This window comes from Amblyomma mixtum, chromosome 6 (genome assembly GCF_055824585.1).
Source record: "Amblyomma mixtum isolate Tamu chromosome 6, ASM5582458v1, whole genome shotgun sequence".
Lineage (NCBI taxonomy): Eukaryota > Metazoa > Arthropoda > Arachnida > Ixodida > Ixodidae > Amblyomma > Amblyomma mixtum.
The window spans coordinates 46,604,633-46,621,220 of record NC_143017.1 but is presented as its reverse complement, the minus strand read 5'-3'; the positions used below and the strand labels follow the sequence as shown (position 1 = coordinate 46,621,220).

Genomic DNA, 16,588 nt, shown 5'->3' with positions numbered 1-16,588 from the left:
CGGCAGTTACGGTGCAGATACGGTCCGCGCGATACGTCTTCGAAGTCAGTTTGCGGCGTATTGCTTTATGGTGCGTAGGGAAATAAATTTTACCTACTTCCAGTAAGCCTTTACATTTAGCAAGGTTATGCTGTGCTGCTCCTATCGGGAAATCCCTATGATTCAATATTATTTGTGTGCTATACCAGCGCCTTGAGGAGGCGCTGGCTATACGTAATCGCTGCAGGTGCCTTGAATTCGCGATATACTTCGCCCTTTTCTGTTTTCCTGAGGGATGTTTTACCGCCAACGTTAAAGCACTGTTATAGAGTTTCAGCATAGCGTTTGCGTGAAAACGGAGTCGATGAAAATTGGCGCGAACAACTTATCCTCAACGAGCGTGTTAGTATATGGCGGTTCCGAGAACTTCGGAAGCACTTCTGAAATTGTCGCCACCTTCGCCGTGAGGTAGCGTGCGGTGCCCCTTCCCCATGTCTGCCACCTGTACCTGTTCCCACCTTCACGAGGCTTTCACACCGGGAGGTGACGGAAGATAGGCGCCGCAGAAAAATCGGCGAGCAAGGGCTACGCAAGTCCTGGCCCTCTCCGGTCACCCAATGCATCTTGTCCTCGCAGGCGCGTTTGTCTTCTGCAAGCAAACTGACCCCCCCCCCCACTAAAAAAAATAAAAAAAGGAACCGCTTATAATCTCTGTCAGCTAAATTGGTTCATTATGGAAATATAGCGCGCGTCACATGCGCGCTCGTAGGCGTCGCTGCGTGCGCTCCTCGGCCGCGCGGTTTCGGATTTGGTCGTGGAAGTTCGTCATCCAGCACTGGCGAGGAGCATCGCATTTTCGAAAATGTAGAAACTGATATCGGTTTTACTAACGGTGAGCTACAAGCCTTTAGATATTGAAGCGCCGAACTGTAACAGTTTAAAGGCAACTATTTGATTTTAGTTAACACCGCAGCTCGCCTGTTAACACGTCTTAAGTGGTCTCCAATGCCAAATACCGTACTGGCACGGCCGCCCTGGTGGTACTGGTGACAATACTGCGTCCAAGAAAGCGTTCTTTAGACTCAAAAACCTATTTTGTTTCCCTGATCTTGTTGCGCAGTTCGCATAATTTCTTACATTTCGCCTAGTTAGTTAATTATCTTAGGTTACTTATTCAAATCTGTCGTATTCATTTTAGGCTCAAGCGAGTTTAGTAGAGCGGCGCACGAGTCGAGCAGCAAGTCTCACGGGTCACGTGACCCGTGAAGCGAAGTGACTCTTCCGACCGCGCGCGTGCCTTGCCTCCCAACGCCTGAAGGTGGGCGGGGAGTGTTGTCGCGAGCAGTGCACGCGCGAAGAACCGTCACGCGTTGTGTGCGCGAGCCCGCGTGACTGACCGGCGCGCTTCGTTGTCGTGCTTGCAGTTCAGCTGCTGGGTGGATGCCGTGATCTTCGTGTTCAGCCTGGAGAATGAGGCCTCGTTCAGCGCCGTCTACAGCTACTACATGCGCATGGCTCACTTCCGCAACAACGCCGCCGACCTGCCCCTCATACTGGTCGGCACGCAGGGTGAGGCCCCTCTCTCTCCCGAGCAGTTTACGACGCCGCGAACCCCGCAGCACATTGCAGCCGCTTCCTTTTTCCCTGCCCAGCAGATGCCATCAGCGAGAGCAACCCGCGCCTCATAGACGACTCCCGCGCCCGGAAGCTGGCCAGTGATCTGAAGCGGTGTTCCTACTACGAGACTTGCGCCACCTACGGCTTCAACGTCGAGAGGGTGTTTCAGGACGGTGCGTGCTTTGATTCCGCCCTGCGCCGCGCACCCGCGTGTGTGCATGCTGGCGTGTGCATGCTGCCATTCTGCGTTGCACGTGACATCTAGGGCGCTGTGACGTCGATGCTCGCGAAGCGGTACTAAGGGTGATACAAAGGGCTCACGAACTGAATGAACGTGCGCCTTTTCGCGATGGTCCATGTCACCAAAACGGCGGCTGCTCTGACGTGCAGTCACGGACAAAAGTTAATGGGATGCTAGTGTTACGTCCTTTATTGCTGGTGGCAGGGTACAGACTGGCGGGGAAGCCGCCAACACGTGACACATGGTAGCTCAGGGTTGCTTGGCCCTAAAGATTGTCCCGCTATAACACTCCTCCCCCCTACGTCACGAAGTCCTTCAGATACGCAGGGCGGCTGCGTTGGCGCTGTGGTCGCTGGACTTGAAGGGAAGCACTCGCTTCACGGTCCTCACCACAGGAAGCAGATTCGGTACTGGGCGCTGCAGCCTCCTCCAGTCTTTCTCCTTGGTCCCGTCTTCCAGGGTCCTCTAGGCTTGAAGGAATGCCAAGCCCGGAACACCCTGCCGGGGAAGCAACCAGCGGTTCCTCCTCTTCACACATCCCAGAAGCGAAACTGTCCAATGCGTAGCTGGCAGAACGACTTCTGAGTTGGTCAACATGACGTCTCCATCGACGACCGTCCTTGGTGACGACCAAGTACGACACTGGTCCTGTGACAGCATCCACAATGCCCGGCAACCACTTGGGCCCATAGAGATAGTTGCGCACAAACACTCGATCCCCCACATCAAACAGTCGCACTGCCTGGCTACGGCGCTGCATCACCTGCTCTTGTTTCTGCTGCACACTGGACTGCAGGTCAGGATGCAGACGCTCTAACACAGTTGAAAGTTTCCTGCCCATTAGCAATTCGGCCGGGCTCTTGCCTGTTGTAGCATGAGGCAGGATATGCTGGGTCATTAGAAACCTAGCCAGACGTGTGTCGATATCGCCTCCAACCATTCGCTTGAGTACTCCCTTGGTTTCGCGCACCATGCGTTCTGCTTGACCATTCGAAGAAGGGTGATATGGGGCAACGGTCACATGTCGGATTTGATTCCGGCACATGAAGTCTCTGAACTCCTCCGAACAAAAGGCAGTGCCATTATCAGAAACAACAGTTTCTGGAATGCCATGGGTAGCAAAAAGGAAACGAAGCTTCGCACAAACTGTAGCTGTCGACATGGAATTCATCCGGCACACTTCCAACCACTTTGAGTGAGAGTCCACCACAATGAGGAAAACTTTGCCTTGGAAGGGCCCAGCAAAATCGATGTGTAGTCTTGTCCAAGGACGCTTGGTGAATTCCCAAGGGTGAATCTTTGCAGCTGCTGGCGCAGACCTGGATTCCTGACAACGTGCACAGTCTCTCACTTTCTGCTCAACATCTCTGTCGATTCCTGGCCACCACACGGCTCCTCTGGCAAGCCCCTTCATCTTGACAATTCCTGGATGAGCTGTGTGAAGAATGTCCATGACATACGGTCGAGCTGGCTCTGGAATGACCACACGACTGCCCCACAGCAAACAACCTTGGTACACCGACAGTTCATGCTTGCGGCTCACAAACGCTGCAAACTCTTCTGGCAGCTTACCCTCTGGCCACCCATGCTGCACCCAATTGCAGACTCTAGCCAACAGCTTATCCCTTGACGTGAATCTTGCCACCTTCCTAGAGTTCCATGCTACTTCCGGCGCCATTTCCAGCATCCCTACTTCCCCAAGACGCTGCTCCTCTACCTCTGCCCTACTGGCTCTCAGTGGTAAACGACTGAATGCATCAGCATTGGATAGCTTCTCCGCTGGTCGATACTCAATTTCATAGTCATAAGCCGATAACATGAGGGTCCAACGCAGCATCCGTGGTGATAGCACCTGGGGAATGGGCTTGGCATGGTGCAACAGTCCTAAGAGGGGTTTGTGGTCTGTCACAATTTTGAAATGTCTCCCATATAGAAACTGATGATACTTCTTTATGCCAAAGCCGATGGCGAGTGCTTCTCGGTCTGTCTGGGCATAATTCCGTTCTGCCGCACTCATAGTTCTCGACGCATATGCAACCGGTCTCTCGCTGCCATCTTCGCACACATGACTCAACACAGCACCCAGTCCGTACGGGGATGCGTCACAGGCCAGCACTAGGGGTTTGTTGACATCATAGTGCACCAGAACATGTGATGACTGTAGCAGATCTTTCGCCTGGCGAAATGCTTCCGCCTCAGCTTCCATCCAACGCCACTCGCGACCCTTGTCCAACAGCCGGTACAGTGGCTCCAAGGCATGAGCTGCTCCTTTAAGAAACTTGTTGTAAAAGTTCAGAGCTCCTAAAAAGGCTTGAAGTTCCTTTTTGCATGTCGGCTCTGGGGCCTTGTGAATAGCACGCACCTTGTCTTCTGTCGGCTGCACACCTGCAGAGTTCACACGGAATCCCAAGTAACACACTTCCTCAACACCAAATTGACATTTGTCAAACTTTAGTCGCAGACCGTCTTCATGAATTCTTTTGAGCACTTCTTGTAAACGAGCATTGTGCTGCACCTCATCCTTTCCACCGATCAAGATGTCATCCAAGAACACAAGAACACCATCAATTCCATGCAACAGTTCTTCCATGTACCTCTGAAAGATAGCCACTGCCACTGCCACGCCAAATTGAAGACGGGTTACGCGGAACAGTCCCCGATGTGTTGTAACCGTCAACAAGTCAGCTGTTTCTTCATCAACAGTCTTCTGTTGATACGCCTGTCCGAGGTCTAGCCTTGAAAACTTCGAGCAACCTGCCAGCCTGGCAAACAGCTGCTCCGGTGTCGGCAGGGGATACGTTTCCCACTGCACTACACGATTGACTGTGCTCTTGTAGTCCCCACAGATCCTTATCGATCCATCTTTTTTGACAACTGGAACGACAGGTGTTGCCCACTTCGAGTGCCGCACAGGCTGGAAAATGCCTTGGCTCACCAACTTGTCCAGTGCTTCGTCCACCTTCGGTCTCAATGCAAACGGTACTTGTCGTGGCTTCAGAAATCGCGGCGGAGCTGCCGGGTTCACCTCAATGCGTACAGGAGGCCCTTTACTTGTCCCAAGTCCAGGCTCAAAGACTGAAGAATACTTCTTGAGCAAGGCTGTTGTTCCCCTACTGCCAGTTCGACTCGGCTCGTACACACTGTGAACACCACTCAGACTTATTCCCAAAGACTTGAACCAGTCCCGACCGAGAAGTCCGATACTAGCACCCTTAACCACCACCAATCGCAGGCGATGTTCCTGCCCCTTGAATTCCACCTTCACGGTCAGTTCACCCAACACTCGTAGTTCCTTGTTATTGTAAGCTCGGAGATGAAGAGTACTTGGGCGCAACGCCCTTTTCGATATTCGCAGCTTCTGCATAGTCCGGTCGTTGATGACTGAACACACTGCACCAGAGTCCACCTCCATCTCTAGGGGACTTCCGTTGACGCGCACTTCCACTCTCACGGCTGGCTCTTCACCAGACAGCACGAACACGTCGTAAACGTCCGACGCAGCATTCTTGTGACGGCCTCCACTGGCCCGTTTTTTGTTCTGAGAGTTGGGTTCAGCCGAAGCGCGAGCTGCCGCCTTCCTCCTGCATGCTCTCACTATGTGCCCTCGTTGCTTGCAGAAGTGGCACTGCATATTCATGAATGGGCAACTGCTTGGCGAATGCGCACCCTTGCAGCGGAAACATACGCTTGTGCTTCCAGGCGAACCAGCCTGCTTATGGGTACCCTCCTTGGCTGTCACTGGCGCAGAGACCTTCGCAACACACGGGTCGAAACGCTGCCCGCTCACGCTGCCAACTTCACACGATGCGGCACTGCCGCGAATTTGCTCGGTCTGTCGCTGCGCAGATTCCATTGCAATGGCTTTCTCCCGAGCTGTAGCAAACGTAAGCTCCGGCTCCGCCAGCAACCGACGCTGAAGGGTCTCGCTTCGCACCCCGCACACTAGCCGGTCGCGCAACATGTCATCGAGCGACGCACCGAAATCGCAGTGTTCCGAGAGACGTCGCAATTCTGCGATGTAGTCGGCAATTGACTCACCGGGCTGCTGTTGACGTGTGCCAAACTTGAAACGCTGTACTGTCACCGACGGTCGCGGCGAGAAGTGGTTTGAGAGACGCCTGACGATCTCATCGTAGGCCACGGCCGACGGCGCATCCGGAGAACAAAGGGAGCGAACGATGGCATACGTTGCTGGGCCGCAAACGCTGCAGAGCGTTGCTCGCTTCTTCTCGTTACCGTCGATGTCGTTTGCTTGAAAGAAAAATTCGAGGCGCTCCAAATACAAGGGCCAAGACGTCGCCTCTGTTGGAACGAATTCCCCAATCGTGCCCAGCGCAGTTGCCATTTTTACCTCGTCGCCAATTATATGTTACGTCCTTTATTGCTGGTGGCAGGGTACAGACTGGCGGGGAAGCCGCCAACACGTGACACATGGTAGCTCAGGGTTGCTTGGCCCTAAAGATTGTCCCGCTATAACAGCTAGTTCACTGAATAAAAAAAAATTCTGCGTGATCATGCAAAGCAGGTCAATGAAAAGCACAAAAGCATGAGGGGACTCTAGTGCTCCATCTGTCAGAACAATTGCCACCTCATTGGCTGGTGAGGCAATGGAGAACTAATTTTTAAGGCGAAAGCCTTTCTTGGCTCTTGAGTGGTGTGGACGGAAGTCGCAGACAGAGGCTGCCTGCAAAAGTGTCCGCGCGAACTGTCAGTCATAAGTGCTATGGTAATTAAAATAAAATGTAAAAGTTGATTAAGCAACATGTATGTAATGGTAGTAGTGATAGTCTGTAAGCAGATAGTAAAATATAGTGTTAGTATTAATGATACCTACTGATATATAGTAACAGTAAAAATAGTTTTAAGTGTTAATGATAGCTATTGATAGTGACTGTGCTAGAGATAATGTAGTGATAGTGTTGATAGCTGCTGATAGTGATTTTCTAGGGATAGTGATAGTTATGGTAGTGATGATGATTGGTACTGATAGTGATGATGATAGTGGTAGTTGATGATATTGATGATAGCGATAGTCATAGTCGGTAATAGCAGTGGTGATGGGTACGAGTCCCACAAAGGTTGTGGGTTCGAGTTCCGTGAAGGTCGTGGGTTCGAGCATGAAAAAGAGAGAGAGAAAGATAGGATAGGAAGAGGCTTTTGCACTTACGCTCTTCAGCCGACTTAAATGAATGCAATCCTGTAATTTTTTTTTCTGTCATTACACATCCCGTAAACTTTTACCCATGACTGCACATCATAGTTTATGCACAGCCTTTCAGACACTTCCATAATAGATGCATATAGCATAAATCAACATTACAGGTCATAATTCCTTCATGCGGTTCGCCAGAGCATGTTAGGTTATACGAAGATTAGGCTTATGGGGGTCATTGCTTTGGCTGTAGCAAGATTCATTAGAGTTGATCAGGGCATTTGGTGCGCTTTATCAGGTGTTATCTATCGTAATACTTTGTTATATTTGGCAGTATGGACACCATTAAAGGAATTGCTCAAATCTTTGTTAGTACTGCATGCTGTTGTTGTATCTTCAGTAGCATTTTTATTGTTGCTATCATGCATTCTGTATGATTTTCCCACTCTGGGGGCCAGTGAGCCATTCTGTGTGAACTGGTATGGGAAGAGGACCTGTCCATTCATGTGTGACCTGTCCTTTCATGTGCAGCATGCCAGAGGATTGTCCAGATGCGGATGGCCTCTGCGCTGACGCCCAACAACTCCCGGCCCAGCACACCGGTTGGCGTGGGTGGCGGGAGGGCCGCAGCCCACTTTGGCATTGCCAGCAATGGCTATGCCAGGGAACAACAACTGCAGCAGCAGCAGGCCTCTACCACTGTGTCCACTGCCAATGCAACGGCCACACTTGTCAACAGCTACAATGCCCTCCATGGCGGGGCCGTCAGCGCACCAGCTGCAAACCTCAACCAGACCTCGCTCAAGGTTAGTCCCTGCCTGCTAGTTCAGTTTACGTGGAGAAATATTCAAAGTGGAAAAAAAAAATGGTCTGAGGATCTTCTTCACCACCATCATCAGCCTGACTACGCCCACTGCAGGGCAAAGGCATCTCCCACGTCTCTCCAATTAACCCTGTCCATTGCCAGTTGCGGCCACCGTATTCCCGCAAATTTCTTAATCTTGTCCGCCTACCTAACTTTGTGCCGCCCCCTGTTGCGCTTGGCTTCTCTTGGAATCTGCTCCGTTACCCTTAAGGACCAGCGGTTATCTTGCCTTTGCATTACATGCCCTGCCCAAGCCCACTTCTTCCTCTTGATTTCAACTAGGATGTCATTAACCCGCGTTTGTTCCCTCACCCACTCTGCCCACTTCCGATCTCTTAATGTTACACCTATTGTTTTTCTTTCCATAGCTTAAGCTGAACCCTCTTTGTTAGTTTCCACGTTTCTGCCCCATAGGTGAGTACCGGTGTGATACAGCTTGAGGGATATTGGCGACCTGCCATTCATGATCTGAGAGAACCTGCCATATGCGCTCCACCCCATTCTTATTCTTCTTGGAGCGGCTCAACTGTTAATATGATAGCATTAGAGCTGTCATCACACCAAAACCTCACCGATGTAAGAGACGAAATTCCCTGATTGGTCAAGAGAAGTCATGTGACCCTGTGACGTCAACACAGCCTGCCCACTATGGCAGGTGGCAATCAGCCCACCGGATTGAGATGGGCAGTGATATAGAAGGGCAGTGAGGGGCAGCTTAACATATTTTTGTGTAGCTATTGCGAACAAGCCTGCAGTGCTAGTGAAGAAGCAGTTTTCGCCCTGACTGAGCAATATTTTGTTTGTTGGCGTATTGTTTGCCAAGAAATAGATGCATTGACTGATTGGCTGGAAATTAGTCATGCAAGCGGGCATGATACTGTATGAAGCAAGCATTTAAACCAGTGTGCTGAACTGGGCTAGTTGGAACATGCTTCTGAAGAGATGATGCAAAAGCAACTGGACATGGAGGAAAGAACACTGCTCTGAAGATGACACAGGCGCTTCTGGCAACTTTCAGATTTATTGGAAGACGATGGTCAAACGAAAATCTTTAGAATAACAAACAAATGGGTCATTTTGATACGTGAGCCATTCTTCATCAAGTGTGATGCAGGGTTGTTTTGCTCAAACCTTTTTGTTGTTTGACTTCCAGCAAAAGCTGCCATTTGTTCAAGCCCGTTTGTAGTTCAACTTCCAACAAATGTTTCTTTTTCAGCCAGTCTGCCAGTTGTTTATAGTGCCAGTGTTGTCTCATGCATTGTCACTCTTTTTTGCACTGCTTCTTGCTTACCTGATGGGTTTCTGCAATCTAGCTTAGGTATGGTGACTCATCCTCCTGATGAACAATGTACAGTCACGGTCATAATAATTGGGCACAATTCGGAGATGAAACTCCTCTTGCGGCTTACCTAGGGAAAATTCAGGTATACGCTTAATACATTAGCTGGCAAACGCCACTGATGTACTCGCATATGAGCTCAGGAAACTGTCATATTTCCTCGAAGCAATGTGTGAGAAAAGTTGAGACACCGCAGCTTGCTTCGTGTTATTCTGTTCGCACTATTGCACTGATTGTGAGCTGCAACACAGGAGCTGTGGCTAGAGGGCAATTCCAGAAGTATCGACAGCCCAGCGCTGCTGGAAATTTGTGCACTTAGCAGTTGATGCAGAAATCAATGCACACAAACAATGCTTATGCAGCTTGAGTGCCGTGTATATGGGTGCATTATTTTACTAATACCCCTGTCAAGCGGGCAAGTTAAGTACACTTACCACGAGTGTCACTTGCTGTAAGTACACTTTGCCGCATCTAAGTGACGCAAGTGGAGTGTTACTCACGGAAGAGTGCACTCCGCTAGGAGTGCGTTCACGGACGACACTTTGAGGGCTGAGTGCGTACCCTCGCCAGCAGTGACTTCAAAGGCACGATATGTATAGTGCATAAAAAGTACTTATAACTTTACTTTACATGCTGTAGCACTGCTTTTAGAAAACAATTCCTTCGTTATTGCTACAAGCGAAGCAACAAAACGAAGGAACGGGATCAGATGCAACATCGCTGCCCGCCGCCATCTTGTTTGTTGCCGAAATTCTGGATGGTCTTGGCTGGTCTTGGCTTTTCTTCTATTTCTATTTTTTTTTCATCCTTAAGAACTAACTGTTGAACCTCGTTTTATTGCGCTATTACGTCCAGCAATCAAATATTAGGAGTCCTTTTTCTTTTCCATCGTCCTCTTCAGAAATACCGCTAATTTTTCTGTCGCCATTTTTTTTTTTACTGCGAGTGCACTTTGCTGTCTCGTGTAGCACAGCATAGCCCAAAGTGTCACTCAGGATGCTGAAGCGCACTCCCCATAAGTACACTTGTGCGCTTGACAGGGGTATAAGGAATGAAATCCTCAGCAGGTTCACTACGGATGTGTTGAAAGTCATAGCGAGTGTGAAGGTACCTTTCCAGCTCCAATGTGTGCTTTGACCATGTTGTCATTGTGTGACTGAGGAACAGCGTGCGTTGTTCTTCAACTGTTCCAGGAGAGCCATCTGCGGCAGATCCGCGATTGCATCACAGCGGGCACCTCGGTGCAGAGGGAGATTCAGAAGTTTGAGAAGGGGGAGCGGAGCACGTCGCAGGCCTCCTCGGAAGTGGTGCCACCCCCGGCGGCCGCTACCGGAAACAACCGGGAGCGGCCGGAGTTCGTGACTCCTTGCTCCACGCCAACAACGGCTCGGAAGACGCGCCGCAGATCCAACTTGTTTACGGTGGGTGGTAGATATGACGAGCGAGGGTGTTGAAACACCTTACTCCAGCGTGCGTCGTGGTACCCAATGAAAATTAAAACTCTCATAGACGTTCTGCGGACGTTTAGGACGTCTACAGGACGTCCAAGGGAGTTCCAGTGCTCATTGGGTAATTTGGCAGCCAACATTTCCTGTTGATCATTAGTTGCGACACTTTAAAGTGACAGCTACTAAGGGCACTTCTCCTGGCTCTGTGGCATTGGCATACCACAAAGGATCTAGTGATGCCATGTGTGATGCAACCGCATGACATTGCTGCAACACACCTCGCTGAGAGGCCAGAATACTGTGACATCACTGGTGACAGCAAAGCAACATAATGCGTATTCTACCAGAGTGAAAGACAAGTATAATAATGAACAGATGATGTTATATTCACCATTGCAGGCAGCCGTCACTGTTGAATATTTGGAAATTTTGAATACCAAATTGAATATCCTCGTCTTCGATTATTCAAACAAATCAAATAGTATACGTCTAAAATTATTCGAAACGAATTGAATATGCCCTCAAGTTTTCTAATATTTTCCGTGTAAATGGCGTGAAGTTCGAATAAGGCCTGCTGTATTTTTCTTCCATGACTAATCCAAATAGAAGAGACCATACACGCCGTGTTACCATGCTGCTGCAGTCGGTATGTGCGGGATGGAGGGGCAGCTAGCCTGTGGCAAGGAAAATGCCAGCAGGCATTATTTACGTGCACTGTACGCAATGCATACACTGCGCCATGTAGACAGGAGGCTGTGGTGAATTGTGCTGTGAAAGAGCTGGAAAGTGAAACGGGCCTACCTAAATGCTTAGTGTGAAACCATGTGAGCACCAAGTTGAAAACACTAGCACCGGAGTGACATATGGCTCTGGGATCTAAAAGTGAAAGCATTGCAGAGCTATGGCAGCACCCTGCTTGACACCCATGTGCTTGTGGCTGCTGTTATTTCCAACTAGCGCTTGACTTTAACGTTAGCGTTGTTTGAGTTGAGCTGTTTCTTTGATGCATGCTCTGAGAGGATAAGGATCAATGTGCGGAACACTGAAGCCTGCTCTTGATCTCTTGTGTGCACAGCCCCTGAAGAAGGCGGAAGAAGAGAAGAAGCTGCGTAATGGGGAGATGGGCAGCGGAAGAGTGATTCCTGTACGGCAAGTAAGTGCACTTCTCAACTGGGCCTTGTGGGGTTTTAAAGGGGAGATAAATGCGTTCTTCCCGTTTAACCGTGGCCGGCCCAGTTCAAAACAGCCGGACCCCAACTCATGGTCGCGTACACTACCGAGCGCACGCCGACTACAGTGGGCCTTGCTCTGAGGGAACAATGGAATGACACACTGGCTGACACAAACAAGGCATTTATTGCTACAACAACGATAATAATGCCAGCTAGCAGCAAAATACGCTGAGGAATCGAGGACGTCTGACTCACCAGCACGGCTATGAGCGCATGTTCACCCGCGCTAGGGCAAAGAGAAACTCCGAAGTCGGACGAGGCGGTGGCAGCATGTTCCAACCCCAAGGCGCCCGCCGCCGAAGAGCGGAGCGGCTCGTGTGAACGTCCGCGCGCTTCTCTGGCCCCAAGCAGAAGAGGACCGTCTCTCTCCCACGCACGCAGCAAACAAGCCATCCGTGGCGCTCGTAGCGCTGCGACGCGAGCGCCCTCCCCTGTTAGTTAAAGTAACACAACCAAGAAGGGTGCATTGAGGGGAAGCGAACCACCGGGGACGAGCTGAGGGTGCACTGCGGGGAAGCGAACCACAGGGGACGAGTCGTGTCTCCACAGCCTGCAGTTCCATTCCATTGGCGTGTTGAGAATGCTTGAGGGACACACGATTTTGTTTGCCCCATGGGAAGCTTGAGTGTCAGTTGGAATGTAACGTGCACTCCTAGATGAAACTTGCTTTTATCGCATAAATTGGGCTTGCACAAAGAGCGATCTTGAGGCGAGCAAGTTTTTCTTTTGTGCTACTGCATACAGTCACCGACAGTATGCTTCCAGGGTTGCGTGTAGGAGTCGTCCGCTTTGTTTCATATTTCTTCTGCAGTGCATGTTACTGGGAGCGCTGGAGAGAGAGTGGAGGCTTGGATGGGTTGTGGGAAGTTGTGAAGTTGTCGTCAGGGCTCTGATCATGCCTCGTGGCTGGAGTTCCTGCTTTGATCTGTGTTTCTGAAACACTTTTCTAGGCCGCATCTCGAGCTAAAACTAAACTGAACTAAAGCCATAAAAAATGAAACTGGAAAGCTTCACTTGACCCATGCCTGGCTGCCTTTCTTCACTGGGAAATGTCTGTCTCCCCGTTTTCCAGGGCTACCTCTACAAGAAGAGCGTCAAGGCTCTCAACAAGGAGTGGAAGAAGAAGTACGTCACGCTGACGAGTGACGGGAGGCTCACCTACCACCCCAGTCTCCATGTGAGCTCGCCACCATTCGCCTTTGCTGACTCACTTATTGATTGAAATTACTGTATTATCCAATAGCGAAGGCTCCGAGGCTCTAAACGGTTGGGTCGCCTTTGCTGAGGGTCCTTTTTTTTTTTTTGAAGCTGGGGCATGGGCTGAAATGCTGGCTGGGATAACCATATGTTCACATTATGAAGGAACTGAGGGAAAAAGCAACTTCTTACGCCCACATTAAGCTGGCAGTTGTGCTCGCATTCAAAACACCTGCCCAGCTACGGTGGTCACATTTGATGGAGGCAAAAGGCTTTAAAAATGCCCGTGTGCTGTGCAATGTCAGTGCATGTTGAAGGACCCTAGTTGTTCTAGGTTAATCTGAAGCCCGTCGCTACGATGTCCCTCGTAGCCTAGGTGCAGCTTCAGGATGTTAAACCCCACAACAGTAGGACATTCAACAGCCAATATAAAATTTTTTTTTAGCATAACTGAAGTTTGATAAATCAATGTGTGGTCAGTCAGCATCAGTTTGCATTTGGTACATTTCATGCAGCTATTCAGAGTTGTGTGAAAGACCTAATAAAAGACCTCATACCAGCTCTGTGGCCTAGATAGGAAATAATCTTTATTGAACAAACGTCTTCCTGTTTTACCTGCAACGTTTGTAGGGAAATGAGAGGTGAGGAATTGTTGGACATTAGCTGGAAGTGCCTTTGTCTTCACGCAACTTGCTCACAGTGACACCAGACTTTGCATGCAAGCTCCTTGTGGTAATAAGTACACTGCGTGTAAGTGGCATGTCATGAATTAGCTACACTACTTGTGAAGGGGTAAAAATAATAATAATCATAATCCTTATTATCCTTATTCTTTCTCACTTGAGCATGATCTCCTTCACGCACACCCCTGCAGCACCGTTTCAGTGGAATATGGTCCAGTGAGAGCAAAATGGAGGGCTCACAGACCAGTTCTTCTGTTTATTGTGTCACCCGCTTTACTGGGGGGGGGGGGGGGGGGGGGGTTTGCACAAAAGGAAAAAAGAAACAGCGTGCGTGCTGCTCCTCCGAACTTACCCGAGCTTACCCCAGTTACTACTGAGTAACCGAGTTATCTGATAACTCGAGTAAACTAGAGTAAGTGTCCACGTTTTTTGTCCACACTTTCTGTTAATGCCATGCATGAGCCAAGTAATGCTTACACATTAAAACAGCGGCATGGCGCCACCTGTTGGAGCACAGCCGAAGCAGTTGCCAGGCAACGGCGACTCCAGGTCGTCTGGTAGCCACACCGCCACGAGCATACGCGACAAGCTGAGCTGGGCTCCAGTAGCGTTGCTTTCGCAACAAAATGCACCATTGGCGATGGTCAAAAATTGCACCAAACATAAGCAAAGGGAGAGAAATAACAGCTACAGTACAAAAGTCTTAACATAGAAAGCAGTGCAGGTCCAGAGCGGTGACAGTGAAAAGGCTACTGTGCACACCATCTGCATGGGCTTCATTATGTTCTGTAGGTGGGCTAACAGAAACCTTCACTCAGAACTTGTTGCAGCAGCTGCTACTGATAGCTACAGCTATTACAATGGTTATTGCTGAGGCCACTGTTTCAGCTTCGCCATGCCACACGCAAGACAGATGCACCTGGTCCGAGTGGCACAACCTTCCTCTTTCTCTTGCAGGATTACATGGATGACGTGCACGGCAAGGAGATTCCGCTCATGCACACCACGGTGAAGATTCCCGGCCAGAAGCCCCGGGGTTCAAGGGCGGCCGGATCTACGCCGCAGGTCAACGACCTGGCCTCTGACGTCGGCACTCTGTCCCTAGCCGGAGGTGTGCAGCTTTGTCCTTCGTTCTCGGGATCCGTGTGCTGCATGGTAGCATGCAGGACTTGAATGAGCACCGAATTGATTCAGGCGCATTCTAAACCGGCATCTGTACGTTCCTGGTGCATGCATTTCTGGCGCATACCTGGTGATGTGTGTCTGCATTTTAAACTGATGTGATGGTTCCTTAGCTCAGGGAGGCTTGGAAAATAGAGGCATAGAGTGTTTTGTGTTAAGTGACATATGCACCTGTGTGACAACTCGTATGCATGTGTTGCCGGCACCATCCAGCTGCATTCACAGCTGTTGCAGCCCCTTTGCTGGCATTGATGATGCTACCCCCCTCCCCCCCCCCCTGCCTGCGTGCTTGCTTGCCAAGTCCAAAGAAGCATTTTGAACTTTGTCCCACACCCATTGTCTGCTGTAATGCCTCTTTAGCTTTCCTGGGACAGAAATGTCCTGAGTTGGGATGTTCTTCAGTACTTGCTCAACTTAATTTGGATGTCCCGGTTGATAGGTTCCACTCTCTCTGTGGTCAGTGCCTGCAGCTTGGGAACAGAACTAACATAGAACCGGAAGCTTTTCCTCCAAACTAACATATTGCAGGAACATTCTCCGCGCAGTATTTCTTGCCTGAGTCGACCCTATGATTTCTTCAGCCTGACAAACCTTTCTTACGGTGCGTTGCTGTTACGGACGACTTCAGTGACCCCCCCCCCCGCGCACAGAGAGGGAAAGTCGTGGGTGGTACAAGGGCGGAAGAAAGCTGATGCATGTTGCAGCAACAGAAGGGAGAGATTGTAGCTGGCCACTTGGAGCTAGTAGGAGTGCTTTTAATGCATGGTAGTTATTTGGTCAGCTGGCTAAAATGAATTGACTTTCAAACCACCACTGGTACGAGTAACATTTTGGTTACGAATTTGCACTGTTGAATAAAATGGGTGGCACAGGGTTTTGTAACTGTAGGAATGTTATGAAAATCCCCTTTGTGCTTAAAAGATTGTGTAGCTCCGGGGAAAGGTGACATTGCGGTGGCTCGTACTAACTCGTGGCGACTGTGGTAGAAACTAGGCGCATGTCAGTGGCTAGCAGGAGAGTGCAGAAAGCCATCCAGAGGCAAAGGTTCTCTTGCCGTGGCAGTTTTATATCCCATGCAATTTGTTAACAGTGCGGAGAACATTCGAGTAAAATATCCCTTTTTGTGTCATACAGCTTTAGAATGGAAATCTGTTATGCATGTCGAGCAATTTAGAACTCTCTCAATTATTTCTACTAATTTAAGTGAACAGGCAGTTAGTTACACTGCCACTTACTTGTTCTAGGCAGACACTGTTATTGGTAGGTTAGCGTCAGTTCAGCAACATGCAGCACTCTTTCTTCTTTAGATCTCGGGGTCATGCAGTGGTTAAGAATCGCGGGCACACTGTAGAAATGTTCGCCTGTTTCATTTTTATTCCTTGCAAATGCATCTGTATAATAATAAGTGCAAGAACAACTCTGGATGTTTGCTGTGGCTTGGTTGGCCTGCCTGGGGGTAAAAAGGGCAGGCGAGGAAAAAAAACGTGAGGTAGCATAGTGCATCCAGGTTGAGACCTTACTTCATCTAGCTATTTAATCTTGCATTACATATTTGCTGACCTAGGTGAACGGCAGATGCAGACGGTATTAAAGTGAAGTGAAGTGAAGAAGTGGCTGTGTGTAATGCGATATTGGTACTCGTTAAACAGTCCC

At 49.7% G+C, this 16,588-nt stretch overlaps 1 protein-coding gene across 1 annotated transcript in view; it reads left to right on the top strand.

Annotated features, from left to right (window-relative positions):
- The window catches only part of CenG1A (Centaurin gamma 1A), a 72,144-nt gene that overhangs the window by 38,203 nt on the left and 17,353 nt on the right, over nucleotides 1-16,588 (top strand). The window contains exons 5-11 of the mRNA XM_089547838.1: nucleotides 1,404-1,548; nucleotides 1,635-1,769; nucleotides 7,521-7,795; nucleotides 10,387-10,614; nucleotides 11,717-11,794; nucleotides 12,946-13,050; nucleotides 14,711-14,864. Coding sequence (XP_089403964.1) covers nucleotides 1,404-1,548; nucleotides 1,635-1,769; nucleotides 7,521-7,795; nucleotides 10,387-10,614; nucleotides 11,717-11,794; nucleotides 12,946-13,050; nucleotides 14,711-14,864 — 1,120 coding nt within the window. The remainder of the gene's footprint in view (nucleotides 1-1,403; nucleotides 1,549-1,634; nucleotides 1,770-7,520; nucleotides 7,796-10,386; nucleotides 10,615-11,716; nucleotides 11,795-12,945; nucleotides 13,051-14,710; nucleotides 14,865-16,588) is intronic.